Below are 20,512 nucleotides of genomic sequence, written 5' to 3' on the forward strand. Positions count from 1 at the left end.
AACCATGGTATTGGACAGTAAAAAATGATCATAGTTATAGACTATAGAAATAACCATAACAGCAGTAGCAATGCCATGATAACTCTTGGGTTGGTTTACTTATGATTGAGTACTGGATTGTTTTAGCCTGCTCAAGCTTGCTTAGTGGTAATGAGAAAACATGGTAACAATTGTTAAAATAAAGTTGGTACTAGGTCAGCCTGACTGCAGAATTCTGCTTCTGTAAACGGCTTGCTTAACCCTTTTGTGACTTGCTCTACTTCCTGCCTTAACTCCCTGCATCAGTGCTATATGACCACCTGCTGTCAGTTCCTGATACCAAGGCCAGTTCCCATTATCAAAGCCACAGATAACTGAAAGGGTAGATAGCCAATAGAAATAGGACAAGACTTGCTTGCTAAATGCCATCCAATCAAGTATCTGTCAAGTTGGAAATACCCTGCCCCTGTTGTAATCACAATAAAAACCCTGCCTATCTGAGGGTCGGGACTCTCAATCCAGATTCACTGTGGCGGTGACGGTTGGGAGTCTAGGCTCAAGCTTGCAATAAAGACTCTCATGCGTTTGCATTGGTATCGGCTCCTTGGTGGTCTTGGGGGACCCAAAATCTGGGCATAACAGTAAGTACCCCCCCAAAAGAAACGGTCAAAGAAACAACTGACTCATTAATAAGTGGGCTAAAGACTTAAAGAGAGAATTCTCTGAAGATGAAATAAGAATGACCAATAGACACATGAAGAAATGCTCAACATCTCTGGACATAAAAGAAATGCAAATCAAAACAACACTGAGATTTCACCGCACCCCAGTTAGAGTGGCCATTATCAAGAAAACTAATTAATAACAGATGCTGGTGGGAATGTGGCCAAAAGGGAACACTACTACACACTGTTGGTGGGAGTGTAAACTTGTTCAACCACTCTGAAAAGCAGAATGTAGGTTCCTCAAAAGACTAAACACAGCTTTCCCTCCCCCAAACCCAGCAACCCCACTTCTGAGCATTTACCCAAAAGATCACAAACAAGCTCATACTAAAGCTACCAATACAACTATGTTCATTGTAACATTATTTACCATAACTAACATATGGAGCCAACTCAGATGCCCCTCAGTAGATGAATGGATCAAGAAAATGTGATATATATATATACAATGGAACTCAATGCTTCCATCAGAAAGAATGGCATTGCCCCATTCATAAGGAATGGAAAGACTTGGAAAAAATTATATTAAGTGAAGTAAGCCAAACCCAAAGAAACATGGGCTCCACAGTTTCCTTCATTTGTAATAATTAGTATATGTCTATGATAGTCCTAGCAGAGGATCACAATAGCTCAATAGCTATGTACATATGATCATATAAGATGATGCTAAGCAAAATGAACTCCAAGATGTGGAAACAGGGGTTTTTTCATTTTTTTTTAATGCACTATATGAAGTTACTTCTTTTTTCTTTCATTTTTCTTTCCTGTGTTTTATCCCGTTGTCACTGTATTTGATTTTGGTACTTTGAATATTGTATATTCATTTACCTAAATTAGGGAAGGGAAGGGGAACATCAAAATGACAAGACAAAGCATCAAGGGTGAACCACAAGACATTATGTTGGAAATTAACTGTACAACTTGAGGGGGAAGGAAAGGGGAGAAAGGTAGGGAAAAATGAGGGAGGGAGTAACAAGTTTGACAAGAAATGTACTCACTATTAAGTATGTAACTGTAACCCCTCTGTACATCACCTTGACAATAAAATTTAAATTTAAAAAACTATATAAAATTTTAAGCTTAAATCAATAGTATATATTGTGGACATATATGGTGGTAATTTATACCAACTTTGCCATTGTTCTTATCTTTTCAGAAGTAGAAAGGATAAATGAATGGGGAAAAAATATTTGTGCTTTATGAGACTTCATTTTTTAGAAAAAAAACCCTAGCAAACTCAAGTAAGTATTAATATCTCAGTGCTATAAATATACAGATACTCTTAATAGTATTAATGGTATATGTAAAAAGACACTCTCACCTTTGCTCAACTCTGTGTCCTTGTGAACTTCGATCATATTGGCTGAAGTACACTGTAGCATTTCAGGAGTGAGAACATCAGAGTGTAATGTTAACTCAGCAGAGAATTCTTGGGATCCATTGCTGTTGTCCATAGATCCTGATAATGTTCTGCTTAATTAAAACATATCTTTTATAATAAACCACATAATAAAGCAATAAAATTAGTTCTGCAATCTATAATAATTACTTACACAGAAAAATCATTTTCCTTGAGAATTTCTTGAAGTCGTTTCTGAAATTTTTTTTCACTTTCTGTTGTTGGCATCAACCTACGATCTTTGAATTTTAAAAGTCCATTAAAAAATGTAAGTAATAAATGGTTAACTTATTTTCCTAAAAGGCTTGAAAAATGGCAGCAATTTCCTATCTTTCACTTGGCAGACATAATACCACCTAAACGTAGTCCTATAAGAGTCAAACCAGAGAGAAATGGCTGTTACTGAAACTAAAATGAAATGTAGTTCATGGCTTAGTTCTATAAATATGAGCTAAACAGAAAAAGACTACTCTCTTACCTCTAAAAGTATCATACACCCTGAAACTAGAAATTTTCCACTTATAAAATATGACATTTTTCTTCTAAAAGCTATAGAAAACTTCAGGTGCTTTAAAAATTACAAATAATTTAAAAAGCTTAACTGGATTCATTACAGGCTTACTAACATATTTTAAATACTTTTGGTTTGTTAACTGTATATATTTACCTTTACCTATAAAATTTTGTTGTATCCATGGCACTGGTTTGAGCCCACTCAAATTCTTCCTGGATATAGTAACATCTAATAATGAATAAGTATTTTTCTCTGGAGTGGTACATGATGATCAGTGAGAGTTCACAAAACATCCCCAGAAAATCATTTGGAGGCAGTATTTCATTGGTCAAAGTATAATGATGTAAATAAACATTGTTTCTAAATTAGAATTCATAATTTTTAACACCTCTTTGAAAATATTCTAAGGTAGACCATACTGCAGAATTAAAAAGTAACAGAAGAGTGAAGCAAGATACACTGAAGACCAAAAACAGTGGAGGAGACGTTAACTTCCTAGGGAGAGAATAGGTGACAAAAATGACTCTGCCAGACACAAAGAATTCCTGGTTATACAGCCATGTCAATAGAAAATTACATAACAAATTTAACAAATACAACATCTAGCGTTGTCACCAGGGAAAATAACTAAATATTTCACTAAAATAGTTTAGTTTAAAAAAATCACTAGAACATTTAACTTTATACCTTGTGATTCAGGTTGGCTAATTTGAGACATCTCATTTCTGTTTCTTCGCCGTTGCTTTTCATCTTCCCATATGGCCTGGAGACCAGGGTTACCTCCAATTTGAGCTGTAATCACAACAATACTTAAATACTCCAAGGAACAAAGTAAACATTTTCTTGCTTAAAAAAATACTCAAACTTCTTCTTTTGCCTTTTAAGAAAAATAGTTTGTATATTAACACAAACTATCCCAATTTACATTTATTATGTTACTTCTTTTTTAGTTTTCTTTCTAACGGTTACCTAAAACCCAGGAAGTAAGTAAAGCTGAAGATAAAACAATTAAAAAGCAGAGTATATTATTTCATACTGGCTAGTTTTGATTAGGGTCACGCTCAGTTTCATACTTATGCAAACACAGTCACATGAATAGAAATATGAAGGAAAAGGTAATGAGTATCTGTTGTAGTTTGGAGATGAAATATGCCCCAAAGGCTTATGTGTTGAAGGTTTGTTTTCAGGGTGATGGTGCTAATGAGAAATGATTAGATCACTGGGGTGTCAACGTCAAAGATGGATTAGTCTACAGCTGAACAGACTGCCTACTAGGAGGAGGGATTTAGTTGGAATAAGTAGGTGCCTAGTAGGTGTGCAGGTTCCTTTCTCTCTGACTCTCTCTGCTTCCAAATTACCACATAGTTAATGGCTTGGCTCTACCACAGCATTTTGCCAAGATATTGTGCCTTATTATAGGTTCAGAAATAATATCATGAGCTGACCATGGCCTGAAACCTCTAAAATTTTGAGCAAAAGTACATCTTTCCTTCTCTCAAGTGTTCTGTCACACTGATAGAAAACTAGCTCACATCATATCTCATCAGAAATTCAGATGCAATTTTAAAGCACTTTTTACCTATATCACAGTTCCCTTGTTCTATTACATTTTGGTCACTGTCAAAAAACCCCCAAAATACCAAAAAGCAACATACATTAAGGGGCTGGAATTAATGTGAGGCTGGAGGCGTAGCTTAAAGTGGAAAAGGCATGTCTTACATGGCAGAAACGCTGCTTAGCAAATGTTAGGCCCCAAGTTCAAATCCTAGTATTGCCATTAAAAAAAAAATGTGAGTGTACCCTCAATATCCAACCGGTTTAAAATGTCAGCTGCTACCGCATCCACTTCTAATTCACATGTACTCTGTGGTTCAACTCCTTCTAGTAATAAAGAGCTGTAATGAAAAGATATCAAGTCACAATGACTATGCTAGAACAAACTTGGTAAGACTTTTCTTATACAAGAATTCATGTATAGTTAACAATCAAAGCATAGTTATATTAATTCATAATTATGTATACACTGATTCTCTGTGTACATATAAATGAATAACAGCATAATAAAATTTTTAAATCTATTATAATAACAATCCTATTAAAATCATTTTGAGGAATTTTAGATATATTGGTTCCAATTTTGTACATTCAGTGTTTAATATGTTGGCATGCTCAAAGCAGAATGAGAGAGAATAACAGAAGAACAATAGAAGGATGCTCTCAAAACTATATACATAAAAAAAATCACTTGGCTAGAAGCATTTTTTCTAGCAAGCACAAATGATTTTCAACAGAAGAGAATGTGTAACAAGATAAGGGAAGGTGGGCAGTCTGAGTGGTGGGCAAATATTTTCACTGTTCTTCATAACTAGTGCTGGGCGAAGGGGATGCTTTAAAATTCTTAACAACTTCAAACAGATAAATCACATGAATGTTCAAGAGTGGGATCATAGCTAGCAGAAGGGATGATACCACAAAGTAATTCATTTTTATAGGACCCACAGAGGGTTGTTTGCTACAAATGTTCTTAGGCTAAGTATTCTCTCCCTCCCCACCCCCAACCTCCTCAGAGTCACTACAGAGAAGATTAGGAAGTTATCACATAATTTTCCATACTGGCCAGAATCAATGAATATGCAATGGTGGTCCCATTTTACTCATTCAAAACCTTAGATCTGGGATGGGAATATGGCCTAGTGGTAGAGTGCTTGCCTTGTATACACAAAGCTTTGGGTTCAATTCCTCAGCACTACATATATGGAAAAAGCCAGAGTGGCACTGTGGCTCAAGTGGAGAGTGCTAGCTTTGAGCAAAAAGAAGCCAAGGACAGTGCTCAGGCCCTGAATTCAAGCTCCATGATTGGCAAAACAAACAAACAAAAAAACTTAGATCTTCCAAATGAATACCAAATGTAGAAGGAAATGCATGATTCTACTTGAAAGGAAGTAATGGTATGTTAGATTAATATTCAACTTGCAACGTTTTTAGTATTTTAAGACATACCTATTAGGAAGATCACAGATTCATTATCTATCCCTAAAGAAATTTTGATACAATGCTAGAAATGAAATGTTTTAGAGTATGGCATGTAGCTCAGTAGTACAGCACTAGCCTAGCACATAAGAGGCTATATATCTGATCCACAGATCCACAAATAGTAACAAATGTTAAATCACAAAAATTTTACAATTCAAGAAAATACATGTATACACATGTGTATATATCTGTATATATACACAGCTACACACACATATGCGTCTTTTGTAGAGTTGATAGAAAAGAGGTATATTAAAACCTATTATATATCCTTTTAAGTAATAAAAAAAAATTGATAGGCTTCTTAGTCATATAATTTAACAAAATCTACTCTGCCATGTATTGACGTTCCAGATAAAATAGTGTATGGTCAACAACTTCATTATACTACAAAAAATTACCATTTAGAAGAATTACACTGTAAATATCATGAATGAATATCCCAAAAGTAGGACTCTTGTGACAAAGGATGAATAGGAACATTAAAACAGGTTAACTGTACAGTAAGAATTTTATTTGTTTGAGACAGACTCATTAAGTAACCCAAGCTTGCCTTCAACTTGAGATCCTTCTGTTCCAGTCTCCTGAGTACCAAGATATGGTATGCAGTACCATGGCCTGATCAGGATAAAAGTGTTCTCAGAGAAAGAAAATAGTTCTCAGAACTAAATTATTTTTCTAGTAGATAGAAAGGTGTGAGTAGAAAAAAAAAATGAGTTGTCAAATACATGTAAACCATTCATTTTAGTCATAAAGGGAGATCAACAGTACAATGGGAATTATAGCTTAACATGTTCACAGATGAATACTAGAGATCTACTAATCATCAGAGTTCAGACAGCTACAATAATTTCTCCATATCAGTCTGATGAGTAGCCAAAGTTGAGAACAATTGCAGTCAGATTCCTGACATTCACAGATTTAACACCTTGAAAAATGCCTCCAAAAGCCATGATATATCATTTCAACTGTTAAGAAGTTAGGTGAGGGCTGGGGATATAGCCTCGTGGCAAGAGTGCCTGCCTCGGATACACGAGGCCCTAGGTTCGATTCCCCAGCACCACATATACAGAAAACGGCCAGAAGCGGCGCTGTGGCTCAAGTGGCAGAGTGCTAGCCTTGAGCGGGAAGAAGCCAGGGACAGTGCTTAGGCCCTGAGTCCAAGGCCCAGGACTGGCCAAAAAAAAAAAAAAAAGAAGTTAGGTGAGTAGAGCTGCTGACTTAATACTCTCATCTCATTACAAAGTTGTAGTTATTTGTTTTGAACATTATATATATTTACTAGTTTTCCTATTCATATCTTTGCCTTTAATTTGTGCAACTTGGTATTATATATAGTTTGACAAAGCTCAGTCAAAAAAAAAGTTTAAAAAAATCAGAAGATTTCAAAAATAAAAGTTTTAAATTCTCATAGGTGCATTACTCAGCTCAGTTGAGGTAAAACTCTCAGTGAATCCCAAATAATCATCAGCTGTGTTCAAATCCTATGATTTGCTGATTGTTTTCCTGCCCTAAATTTTGTGAAAATCTGCTTCATTAAAAAAACAAAAACAAATGGTGCTTTAGCAAGATAAAAGTTACAGCAAAACTCTCAAGCTAAAGACATGAATTTGTTAATTTAAGTGATTTATTGAGGGATAATATGTCTTTCATGGAAGTTACGTGGTCATGTAGGAAGAATCCTGAGCCATAGGTGCCTTTTCTTCAACTGTAGTCTCTTTGATATAAAGGGTCATGATTATAAAAACAATTCCACTATATAGATAGGAGGAAACTATGTATGTGTATATGTTTATCAAAAAGTCCTGATGCTTACTAAGCAGAATCAAGAGTCACTAACAAGCCCTATCCATATATTGAGTCATTAAAGACTCATTCTGATGTAATATTCAATCCTGAAACCATATATTTCTATCATTAATGAGATATTTCCATAACTTCGGATATAATAAAACCCCAAGTAATTGTGTAACATGGAAATTCAGTCAAATACAGACCAGATATTTGAAACTTCATAAGCTAAACTCTTGTCAAGTTTGTTTTGCTTACTTTTTGAGATAGGGTTTCCCTATGGAACTCAAACCTGCTTCCAACTCTTGAACTTCCTACTTCTGCCTCCTGAGTTCTGGGATTTATATGTATGGCCCACCATAATTTTATGATAGTTTATGTTCAAAAGACAATAAACTAACATTTTCTTACTACAAAATAAAAATCATCAAATAAAAAACAGTAATTTAAAAACACTCTTCTTCTCCTTCTTCATTAAAAATACTGAATAAAAAGCATTTGATGACATATGTAGTAAAAAGAAGAAAACCATTCTGCTAGTATTCGACTGATGCAAGAAAGCTTGGGTAATATGTGGTTCAAAACAGAAACTCATTAGTTTTACAAAAATAAAGCTACTGATTGATAATTTAAATAGGTGCTGATTGCGGATAACATGTCTGTTGTTTGGCAGGAAAACTTAACATTGGGACTATTTTATCTCCAACAAAAAGTATAATCAAGAATAGTTAAAAGAAAGTATAACATATTATTCATAAACAGTAGGTCAATTCACTCATTTCCATAGATACTGAACATTTAAAAATTTGAGGGTTTGTTTCTATTAAAAGTAGGTGCTATTTCACTTTTAAACTGCTTTTACAATTATCATTTCTTAAGGTGAAAAATTGTTAGATTTAAATTTACAAATTAAAATCAATGCTAAGAAAAAGCCTAACAATCTATCCCAGATTATTTCTGTATATTTTTATGGTCTGTTTTTAAATTTGTGGTTCCAGTGTAATATACAAACATCGAGATTTGTTTAAAAGTAAGAAGTGTTTGTTCAAATAAACTTATAAGGTTATAAGAACTCAATTAATAAAAGATCATACTTTAATTGTTCCACTGATTTCTGATCACAACTACCATATATATATATAAAATGTTCACTTCTTTGACATCATTAACTAACCTTGGTATTTCTTCTTCCTTCCACTGAAATAAAGTAGTAGCTGGAGAATTTCCTGATAACTGATCTTTGCATGATCCAACTGCACTGGATAAATCATCTAGAAGGAAAAAGGTAAATTTAAATACATCCAATTTAATTTGTATAATTACCTTTTTTTTTCAAATTTTTATTATCAAACTGATGTAAAGAGAGGTTACAGTTTCATACGTTAGGCATTTGATACATTACTTGTACTATTTGTTACCTCGTCCCTCATACCCCCATAATTACCACCATTTAGTAATATAATTTACAATGTATTTGGCTAGTTCCTAAAATTATGTCTTAAAAGATTAATGCGCACACGCACACACAAACACACACACACAGAGGAAAACATACATATAGCTGAGAATAATGTTCCTAAACTAAAAGGAAAAACAACTTTCGGCAATATATGGGTATAGAGGAGAAATTATTATAACATTTACATAGTGCAATAAAAATATGACACATTTAAATGTCCAGTTTTGATAAGTATGCATAAAATCTTATTTGCAATATAAAGAATTATAAAGTTTAAGACGTTGAAATTCCTAGGGTCCTCTGTATGGGTCAAATGAAACTCTAATGGAAATTTCATGAGATTCAAAATATACTTTAATGCATTCCAGAAGTAATGGCAGAATCAGGGAGGGAATCTTGGGGAAAATTCAAATACAATCTGATTTGCATTTGTAGAGGAGACTATACTATACTTTGGAAGCAGTCTATAAATTTCTGTGATCTCTTATGGAAATTTAAATTTTCTAGTAAGAGAAAAAGCTGAGTGGCATAAAAATCCTCTCAAAAGAGATAAAATTTAGTACTTGGACCTACACTCAATCTTTTTTCCCCCTTCTTCTTCTTTATTGTCAAAAAGGGGTTACAGTTTCATGTGTAAGGCAAGTACATTGCTTATCCAAGTTGTTACCTCCTCCCTCATTTTTCCCCCATCACCCCTTTTCCCAGTTCCCTCCCCCCTCCATGAATTATTCAGTTGGTTTACACCAATTCGTTTTGTAAGTATCACTATTGCAATGGTTTGTCTTTTTATTATTTGTCTCTCAATTTTGGTATTCCCTTTCCCTTCCCTAGTTCCAATACCCATACATACAGTATCGGGGTTCTAAGATCAATTATAGTAATAGCAGGGGTAAAACCACAGGAAGAGAATACGAGAGGGAAAAAAAAGGTACAGTTTCACATGGCATGTTGAAAATAACTACAACAATGATATACCACTTATTTCTATAACTTGGAGTTTGGGCATAGCTATTGAGCTACTGTGATCTTCTACTATGACTATCCTAGAGATGTACTAATTATTGCCTATGAGGGAAACCATGGAGTCCATGTTTCTTTGGGTCTGGCTCACTTCCCTTAGTATAATTTTTGCCAAGTCCTTCCATTTCCTTATGAATGGGGCAATGTTATTCTTTCTGATAGAGGCACAGAATTCCATGTACCATATTTTCCTGATCCATTCGTCTACTTAGGGAAATCTGGGTTGGTTCCATATTTTAGCAATGACAAAGTGTGCTATGATGAACATAGTTGTGCTGATGGCTTTAGTGTGGGCTTGCTTGCAATCTTTTGGGTAGATGCCCAAAAGTGGGGCTGCTGGGTCATAGGGGAGCTCTATGTTTAGCCTTCTGAGGTAACCTCCACAGTGCTTTCCAGAGTGGTTGAACAAGTTTACATTCCTACCAACAATGTAGGGTTCCCTTTTGGCCACATCCCCCCCAGCACTTGTTATTGTTAGTTTTCCTGATAATGAACATTCTTACTTGGGTGAGGTGGAATCACAGTGTTATTTTGATTTGCATTTCTTTTATGGCCAGTGAGTGATGTAGAGTTACTTCTTCATGTGTCTATTGGACATTCTCATTTCCTCTTCAGAGAAGTCTCTTTTTAGGTCTTTAGCCCACTTGTTGTGGGGGCCATTGGTTCTTTGAGGATTTGTTGTGGAGGAATTTAATTTCTTGAGTTCTATGTATATTTTAGATATGAGGCCTTTGTGTGTTATGTGGCCGGTAAAGATCTTCTTCAGCTCTGTGGGCTTTCTGTTTATCTTGCAAGCTATGCCTTTTGCCATGCAGAAGCTCTGCAGTTTGATGCAGTCCCAATTTGTCCAACCTTTCTTTGATTGGTTGAATTTCTGGGCTTTTATCAAGGAAGTTTCGTTGTGTGCCAAGGAGCCCAAGAGTTTCTCCTATTCCTTCTTGTAGTGTTTTCAGGTCTTTGATCCATTTGGAATTGATTTTGGTGCAGGGTGATATTTAGGATCTAGTTTTCATTTGTTACAGGTGTTGAAGCAGTTTTGCCAGCATCCTTTGTTGAAGAGGTTGGCTTTCTTCCATCCTATTTTTTTAGCTTCTTTATCAAAGGTTAAGTAGTCATAGGTCTGCAGGTTCATTTCTGGGTCTTCAGTTCTGTTCCATTGGTCCTCAGGCCTGTTCTTGTGCCAATATTAAGCTGTTTTTATTACTATAGCTTTGTAATATGGTTTTAAGTTTGGTGCTGAAATTCTTCCAGCACTGTTCTTTCTACTTAGGATTGGTTTTACTGTCCCAAATGAATTTCTGGATTGCTTCTACTATCTCATTAAAGAATGGTGTTGGGATACTGATGGGTATTGCATTCAATTTGTAGATAGCCTTTGGCAATACTGCCATTTTCACAACGTTAATCCTCCCAATCCAGGAGCACTCAGTCCTTTTGTATTTTGCTTTTGTGATATGATCTTACCAAATTTTCTGGACCAGCTTCAAATTCACACTCTCCTCCTAGCTGGTTTAAAGTTGTGGCTGTTGGCGCTGAGGCCAGAGGTGCAAAGACCCAAAGGCGGCAGAGCCGGTGCAGGAGAGGCCGAGGGCCTAGCAAGAGAATCCACGTGGCTTTGAGGCTCAACAGCAGAACACTCTTGTGTTCTGTGGCATGGGGTCCTCCAAGGTCACGCTGTCAGTGCTCAGTCGGGAACAGTCAAAAGAGGTTGGAGCACAGGTTCGCAGAAGCATTGGCTGACCCAAGTTAAAAAACCTGGATTCATTTTTACTGTTTGATAAATTTAAAGGTGGGAGACCAAGTGGATTTCCTGATCACCCACATCGAGGTTTTGAAACAACTTCAGAATTGCCTCAACTTCCCCTCACTGCACTCAAGAAGACTGTAAATTGCTTCATCTAAGATCATCCCACTCTTCTCCATGCTCTCCATGTGTGGCTACCAAGCTGGCTGAAAGTAATTGGATAATAGAAATTTTTTCTTGTTAATGTCAATGATTATATTAAATAAAAGGAATGTTGACACATACTGCTTTCACTTCTGTTTTGGAAAGTGCTGTCTAGAGGGAGTCTTTTATAAACTTTTTGGCTCTCAACTTTAAATAACCCTGTGAAGTTTGGTTACAGAATATTGATATCTGACCATTTCTTTTATTTGTTTAATTTTCTGTCTGGCATGGGTCTTGAACTCTGGGCCTGGATGTCATCCCTTAGCTTCTTTTGCTCAAGGCTAGCATTCTAACACTTGAGCCACAGTGTCACTTCAAGCTATTTCTGTGATTAGTTGGAGATAAGAGTCTCACTGACTTTCCTGCCCAGGCTGGCTTCGAACCACAATCTTCAAATCTCAGCCTCCTGAGGAGTTAGGATTATAGGTGTGAGCCACCACCACCCAGATGGCCATTTCTTTTTGATGAGGGATTTTCCAGAAAACTGTAGCTGTAATTACAGTTAATCCTCATTATGTATGGAATCTGTGTTCATGAATTTACTTGCTCAGAAAATTTATTGGCATACCTCAAATCAATATTGGTGGAGTTTGTGTGGTAACTCATGGACATGAACAGAGTGATAAAAATTTTGAATTGCCCAATATACATGTTTCCAGCAGAAGCTGAAGGAGGTGAGGCTCTGCTTTCTTGCTTCAGTTATTATAATGTAAGCAAGTGTCGTTTTCAGTCTCAGTGCTATGTTTCTTACATTACTGTGTTTTTTTTGGTGTTAATTTCACTATTTTAAATGGCTCCCAAGCATAGTACAGCAGTTCTACTTAGTATTGCTTAGTCCCGAAGGGGTGTTAATGTGCCTTTTCTCACAGAGAAAATATGTATGTCAGCCTTCAGGGGTAGATTGTACTGGTACTGATTAAAGAGTTCAGTGGCATTTAATTAACAGGATATATATATATATATATATATTATCTTTAAGTATTTGCACAAAGGGTTTCAATTCAGCATGTCACTTTATAAGTACAATGCATATTGATCAATATCACCCTTTCATCATTTTCCCATATTATAAGCTGTCTTTAAACAGAAAACACAGTTATATATTGGCAGGTAGAAAAACTATGGTGACCAGAGGCTTCAAGAAGCCAAATCTTATATTTCCTCTAGAATCAATGGTTCACTGTTTGGTAATTTAGTCACCATAGCAATTTTGTAGATGATAAATGCCTCAAGTTACAAGAAATAACAGTTTTCTCCAGGAGCACATGTAAGCCAAGACTCAATTCTCTCTCCTTTTTTTCAGTTCTTTCTTAATATACACTTTAAAACTCTGCAATTTAGAACCAAGCCCACTTGTAAATTTTCAACGTGTTGACTAGAATAAAGAGCAAAATTAGTAAGACCATGCTAGTTTATTATCCAGGAATAGTTATTATGCTTGCTGTCTTTTCTGGTATCATGTTATATGTATTTTGCACCTTTTAAAATCTAATTATTATATGGTTAACATTTCTACAATGTTGTTCAAATAGCTAATTTTGTATGGCGTTATTAAAGCATTTGCTGTGGTGATTGTATCAGTTGACATCACAATGATGTATACAGGTACCTGCTTTCCTTCAACATCATCAGTATTTATGTGACATTAAGTCATTGCCCTTTACAAGTGGGAAAAAAAAAAAAGTTGTGGCTGTCCTTTCTCTACCTCCAAGTAGGTGTTATGCTACCACATTCAGCACAGTAGGTCATTTACATCAAACAAAAACAAAAATATTCATATTTTGAATTAAGGTATAAATCTTAATCTAATTAAGCTGTAAATCTGTATTTCATAAATTTTCCTAATTAAGCTTCACATAATTCTATATTAGAATCTGTAAATATCTTTTCATGTTTCAAAAAAATAATTTCTAATTCCCATTTCAATGCTTATCTAACTTTTGTAAATAAATGGTTTGTGTGTATTTTGCTCATTTCAAGTTTTTTTATTATAGGAAAAACTTTAACTGTGAAAATTATCTCCTCTTCCTAATCTACATACTCTGCAACATTTTCAGTTCTTTTGTCTTCCTTAAATTCTCAGTTACACTTGCCATTGACAGATACCTTGTTATTCTTGTTATCCCCATAACCTTTCTATTTTTTATTTCATTTTTACTTTTAGACTACCTTTAGCTTTACAGAAAAGCTATAATAAGAATAATACATAGAGATCCACATACTAGTCATCTAGTTTCCCTTATTTTTTAGCATTTCATACTACTGTGGTACATAAAGACGCTGACAATGGAAGATCACTATTAAACTACAAACTTTCTTTGAATTTCAAGGTTTTCCATTAATGCTCTCTGTTCCAAGATCCAATCAAGGGTACCATGCTGCATTCAGTTATCTCATCTCCTTAGTCTTTTTATGGTCTTCCTTGTTTTTTAACGATCTTGATAGCCACAAGGTGGTAATGCGTAGAATGGCCTCCAATCTGAATCTGTCAAGTGTTCTCCTCATGATAAGACTGGGGTATTTGGAAAGCATACCAGATATAACGTATTCTTATCATGTTGTAAAAGATACACAATATGCACAAATAACTGGTGATATTAAACCTAATCATGTGACTACAGGTTTGATGAGTCATTTATTGAACATCCTAGTATCACAGAGAATATATTATTTTTCACTGTGATAATATTCCTGCACACTCTTTCCTTTCCAATATTTAGCACCAATAATCTGTTTTCTACTTCTATAGTTTTACTTTCCAGAATGTCCTACGAGTGAAATCATACAACTTGTAGTATTCTAATCTGGCTTCTCTGACTTATTAAATGCTTTAAATGTTCCTCTGTTATAGTGTAAGTCAATTGTTTATCACTAAGTAGTATTATAGTTTATTCATTCCATTGCTCAGTAGTCACCATAGTTGATCTATATTTTCAGAAATTATCAATAAAATACCTAGAAATATTTCTATTCAGCTTGAGTAGACCTACATTTAAAGTAATTTGGATAAACATCTAAGAAGAGAACTGATGGGTTATAAGTCTGTTTAATGTTTTCAGAACTGTGAAACTTATCTTTCTTAATTTGCCTTTCACTAGCACTGAATAGGAATTGTTATTGTTTCATATACTGGTCAGGATTTATTGTTCTCAATCTTGAATTTTAGCCATTTACAAGTAGGAGTAGCTTTTGTGGTTTAAATTCACATTTCTCTAATAACATAATGATGAGTGACTTTTCATGTATTTCTATTCTCATTGCTTTTTCTTTGATGGAATGTTTGAAACACTCTTCTGGTCATTTTTAATAGGGTTGTTTGCTTTCTAATTGTTAGTTTTCATAATTCTGTATATATTTAAGATAGAACTCTTTATTACATACATAATTTACAAATATTTTCTACTTTGTGACTTATCTTTTTGTTTCTTTTCTTTTAGGTAGTACTGGAGACTGAAATGAGGAACTTGCACAAGTACCCCTAGTTTTTCTGCTTTTAGTTTTTCAGACAGAACCTTGGCCAGCTCAAGCTGGCCTTGGATCTACCTACTAACTGTAGATTCTGTTATCACATGAGTTTAGCTAGGATTACAAGAGTAGGTCCAGCTCTTTTCACTCATTTAACAGTGATTCAAAGAGCAAAAGTTTTCAATTCTGACAAAATCCAACTATGTTTTCTTTCACAGATTATATTTTGTGTTTCTATACTTAAGGTTTTTTTGTTTGTTTTGTTTTTTGCCAGTTCTGGGGCTTGGACTCTGGGCCTGAGCACTGTCTCTGGCTTCTTTTGCTCAAGGCTAGCACTCTACCACTTGAGCCATAGCTCCACTTCTGGCTTTTTCCATATATGTGGTGCTGAGGAATGGAACCCAGGGAGGGGCAAGCACTCTACCACTAGGCCATATTCCCAGCACCTAAGCTCATTTTTTTAAACCCAAAGTTGGGCAGATTTTCCCCTTGTTTTTTTCTTAAAATCTGATAGTTTATTTTTTACATGCAAGTCTGTAACATATTTTAAGTTAATTTTTTTTTAAGCATATGTCTCAGGTCTTCTACTTTTAATTTCTGGAAAATGGATATCCAATTATATCAGCACTATTTGTTGATAAGACTTTTCTTTCTCCAATCAATTACTATGGTATTTCTGTCAAAGTTAACTATGTGAGCCAAGTAGGAGCTTTTTCAAGTATCAATCTGTCTCTAGACTCAACTCTGCTCTATCAGTGTATGTGCCCTTTCCTTTCACCAAAACCATGCTGCTTTGATTACTGCAGCTGTAGTAAGTCTTAAAAATGAGTAATGTAACTTCTTCAACTTTTACTCTTAAAATCTCTACACTTCCTGGGCACCAGTGGCTCACGAATATAATCCCAGTTACTCAGAAGGCTGAGATCTGAAGATGGTAGGTCAAAGTCGGTAGGAAAGTCTAGGAGATTCTTATCTCCAATTAACCACCAAAAAGCTAGAATGGAGCTGTGCTCAAGTGGTAGAGTGCTAGCCTTGAACAGAAAAGCTAAAAGACAGCTCCCAGGCCCTGAGTTCAAGCCCTAGTACCAGCACCTCCCACCCCCATTTAAAAGTCTCTCCACTGTAAACGAAAGAGTAATACTGCCCTCACTCAAAAATAGAGCATGGAGGGAGATCTAAGGGATTATAATTGCAAAAAAGAAGATAGTCATGTCCTTTTGGCCCGTCCCCCCCCACAACCTCCTCTCTCTTTCTTTGTGCTGGTTCTGGGGCTTGAATTCAGGGCCTGAGTGCTGTCTTAAGTTTTTTTGTGCTCAAAGCTAGTGCTCTATCACTTGAGCCACAGCTCTACTTCTGGCTTTTGGGGGGGTGGGGTTAGTTAACTGTGCATAAGAATCTCATATACTTTCCTGCCCATGCTGGCTTGGATTCTCAGGTCTCAGCCTCCTGAGTAGTTAGAACTACAGGTGTGAGCCACTGACTCCCATTTTCTCTTTTCTTACATCTATCTTCCTTCCCTTTTCTCTGAAGAGAAAGCCAAGTCTATTCCACCCTACTTTAGATGCTTTCTTTCATCAAGCGTCTAAGGACAAAGATTATCATTTAGATAACTTGGTTTATTATGAGAGATTTCATATTATCCTAAGATAGAGGATGAGAGCCCTGTTACTTAATAAACTGTACTTGTCATCTAAACTGAAGTGATGATTAATAGAATCATCTATGAACAAAGAAGATATTTTAGGTTATTTTGAAGAGAAGTCACATTATGTTATTAATCTTGCACACTTAAAAATGTGTTATCACAAAAGGATTTTTCTTCTAAAAAGTTTCATTTTGTGTAAGTTGTTCTACATAAGGAAATTAATGTTAGAAAAAAACATCAAAAATTTAAAAAACTATTAGCAAGTAGAACATTACAACATCCTTACTTAATAAAGATTCTGGATTATGGTAGGTTTTTTGTTGTTTTTCGGTGATACCAAGGTTTAACTTCAGGGTCTCCCATCTGCTAGGATGGTGCTTTACCTCTCAAGTTACATTTCTAAATTAGCTTTTTGCTGGTAATTTTGAAGATGAGAGTCTAGAAGACTTCTTTACTGTGGCTAGCTTTGAATGATGATCTTACTCCTAGTGGTACTGTTCATAATAGTTGAAAAGCAAAACATACAATGTTCATCAGCTGATGGGACAAACTAATATAACTACATAACAAGATAAGCATTGGAAGCTTACTAAAGCAAGCATTTCTTTCAGAGCTGATTAAAGTATTTTAAGTTTTTGGTGATGATTGTATAACTATGAATAATTTGAAAAACCTGTTATCCTCTTTGAATGGATGAAATATATGGGAAGAGAATTATATCTCAAGAGAGCTATCACACAAAAAAATTCTTTTGAGATGCTTTTCCTGATAACCTTAAATTCTATTTTGTGTATTTCTTTTTATTCTTTATCTACTAAGCAGGTATTTTCTAAGTATACAGTATTATTATTATTTTCTTGCCAATCATGGGGCATAAACTCAGGGCCTGTCCCTGAGCTTCTTTTGCTCAAGGCCAATACTCTTCCATGTGAGTCACAGTGCCACTTCTGGCTTTTCCTGTTTATGTGGTACTGAGGAACAAAACCTAGGCAAATGCTAGGCAAGCATTCTACCAGTAAGCCACATTCCCAGCCTGCGTTATTTTTTTATTTTTTGCCAGTCCTGGGCCTTGGACTCAGGGCCTGAGCACTTTCCCTGGCTTCTTCCCGCTCAAGGCTAGCACTCTGCCACCTGAGCCACAGCGCCCCTTCTGGCCGTTTTCCATATATGTGGTGCTGGGGAATCGAACCGAGAGCTTCAAGTGTAGGAGGCAAGCACTCTTGCCACTAGGCCATATTCCCAGCCCAGCCTGCGTTATTTTTTAAGTAATTAATTATATAACACTTGTTTGAAACTTGAAAATTAATCTTACTTTTCCTCCTTGCTTTTCGGAACTTTACAGCAGCCAGGTTTATTAAATTCATTCCATAAAGATTGTAGTCAATGAAGAGCTGTAGGAGGTAGGGAATATGTGCTTCATGGGGCTGGTAAAATTTATTCATTACGGCTCCACTTTGCAAAAGTTCACAAATCCTAAATTTAAAAAAAAGTATGATTATGTTCTCTAAAACACTAAGTGAAACTATTATACAAATATAGATAATAAAATATCTATTAGAACATAAAATTTTCATTTCAATTTCATATAATTCAATTTCATATAAACTTATATTTTGTCAATTTCATATAAATTTATATTTTTTAACAAAAATTTAACCCAAAGCTTTAAAGTATGCAGCATGTATTCAATCACAAAAATTTCAAGGGTAAAGAACATTTTTATTTAAATCAATTAAACAATAACTATTTAAAAATATCAAAACCTCAAAATATATATGGAATTCACTTGTAAGATTTTTCAGGAAGCAGAGGCAGGCCAGTCTTGACTTCAAGGCCAATCTCAGTAACAGAGTGCAACTCTGACTTAATGAGGGGGAAGGGTATTAAAACACTTAATTAAAAATCTCTGCAAAGACTATATAAAATTTCAAAACAAAGGAAGAAGAAATATTAGTCATAATTCTACCACTCAAAAGTGTTATCATTTTAGTGTCTTTCTTTTCTGTTTTTCCTTCATGAAAAGGGCATATAACACATAGGCAAATATAAATAGACAAGTACTCTGCAAGTATAGGAAAGTTAGAAAAAATGCCAAGTCAGAGAGGAGTGAAAAGATAGTTCCTGCAAAGCCTTCATCATCATCATCATCATCTTTGTCTTTTCCATCCCTCCCCCCTCTGCTCACCTTCCCTTCTCTTTTTTTTAAATTTTGTGCCAGTTCTGAGGCTTGAACTCAGGGCCTGGGAGCTGTCCCTGTTGTTGTTGTTCAAGGCTAGCACTCGGCCACTTGAGCCAGAGCTCTACTTCTGGCTTTTTTGCTGGTTAGAGATGTGAGTCTTGACATTTCCTGCCCAGTTGGCTGACTTTGAGCCATGATCCTCAGATTTCAGCTTCCTGAGTAGCTAAGATATAGGTGTGACCCACCAGCTGCCTTTCCTGCCTGAAAGCCTTTTTGGAAAGAAGGCTAAGCTGGAAATTAAATGAAGCAGATGTTCATCTTTCTCTGAATAGAAGGGAGAGTATTTCATATAAATGAAACTGTACATGTCAAAGATTACAAGAAGACATGGCATGTTCAGAAACAAACTACAGACTATAACCTAGTGTGGCAACCATTGAAGAGGCTAGAAAAATAATAGAAGCCAGATTCTACAGAGCCTGTAAGACATTTCCAATAGTGGCATTGGCCTGAGAAGTAAATTGCAAGAAAGTGAATGGTCATATTAGCTAAAGAATTCACAAGAGTGGAGGGAGCAAGTGAGGAGGCTACTGTGAAAAAAACTAAGATGATAACTGTAAGAGGATCATGGCAACCTATAAATTTAAGATGGTCAGGCAATGGTGACTTAACCAGATGTGGAAGGTAAGAAAAAGAATGGAGAAAAATAGATTTTGTCTTTAGCAACAGTAAGTTGTAATATGATTATTGAAATAGTGAGAAAATAAAGAAAAAATGATTCTTTAGATTTAGTTAGGATGTTTTGGGAGGAAATAAGAATATACTCTGCTTTAGAAGTAGAAATACTAGGACTTAGTATTGTGATGTGGACAAAGATTAGGACAAAAATAATTTTATTAATACCAAGAAAGCAGCTAGTATTTTTGGGCAGAATATACTGGACACTATGCAAAGTGCTTTAAATGCTTAATCTCAGTACCTCACTATAAACTTTTGAGACTATATCCTCATCTTACAAATAAAAATATAAATTTTAATTGTCATTTAAAAAACCACACAAATATACAATAGAAGAACTAAAGCTCAAAATTTTTCTTAGAAGCCCTCATTCCCTTTTTTTTTTGCACTCAGCTGAAAAATACATATTAATACTGTCACAAAATCAATTTGACTATAAAAAAAAAGTCTGAATCTTTGGTTCAAATTTTCAGGATCACTGTGCTAAAATGATGGCTATTTTCACTATAAAGTACAGGGAAAGGTCTTGATAGAAGCTTAACAGCTGAGTAAAGAGAGTAAGAAATGAAAAATGGGAAAGAGATCATTAACAAAAAAAAGGTAGAATAAGGCAGGGT

The 20,512-nt window shown here is 35.2% G+C and overlaps 1 protein-coding gene across 7 annotated transcripts in view; it reads right to left on the reverse strand.

Annotated features, from left to right (window-relative positions):
• Rev3l (REV3 like, DNA directed polymerase zeta catalytic subunit) overlaps positions 1 to 20,512 on the reverse strand; it is a 146,041-nt gene that overhangs the window by 76,142 nt on the left and 49,387 nt on the right. For 5 of the 7 annotated variants that reach the window (XR_007212086.1, XR_007212087.1, XM_048353921.1 and 2 more), the window contains 6 exons: positions 18,291 to 18,451; positions 8,616 to 8,712; positions 4,418 to 4,512; positions 3,305 to 3,409; positions 2,258 to 2,342; positions 2,026 to 2,177 (listed from right to left, as the gene is read on the reverse strand). Coding sequence is in view for 5 of the 7 variants with exons in the window: in XM_048353921.1 (XP_048209878.1) it covers positions 2,026 to 2,177; positions 2,258 to 2,342; positions 3,305 to 3,409; positions 4,418 to 4,512; positions 8,616 to 8,712; positions 18,291 to 18,451 (695 nt within the window). In the remaining 2 variants the exon portion in view is untranslated. Of the gene's footprint in view, positions 1 to 2,025; positions 2,178 to 2,257; positions 2,343 to 3,304; positions 3,410 to 4,417; positions 4,513 to 8,615; positions 8,765 to 8,888; positions 8,907 to 18,290; positions 18,452 to 20,512 lie in introns of those variants that run through there. The other 2 variants (XM_048353922.1, XM_048353924.1) reach the window with 2 other exon arrangements.

This window comes from Perognathus longimembris, chromosome 9 (assembly GCF_023159225.1).
Source record: "Perognathus longimembris pacificus isolate PPM17 chromosome 9, ASM2315922v1, whole genome shotgun sequence".
NCBI lineage: Eukaryota > Metazoa > Chordata > Mammalia > Rodentia > Heteromyidae > Perognathus > Perognathus longimembris.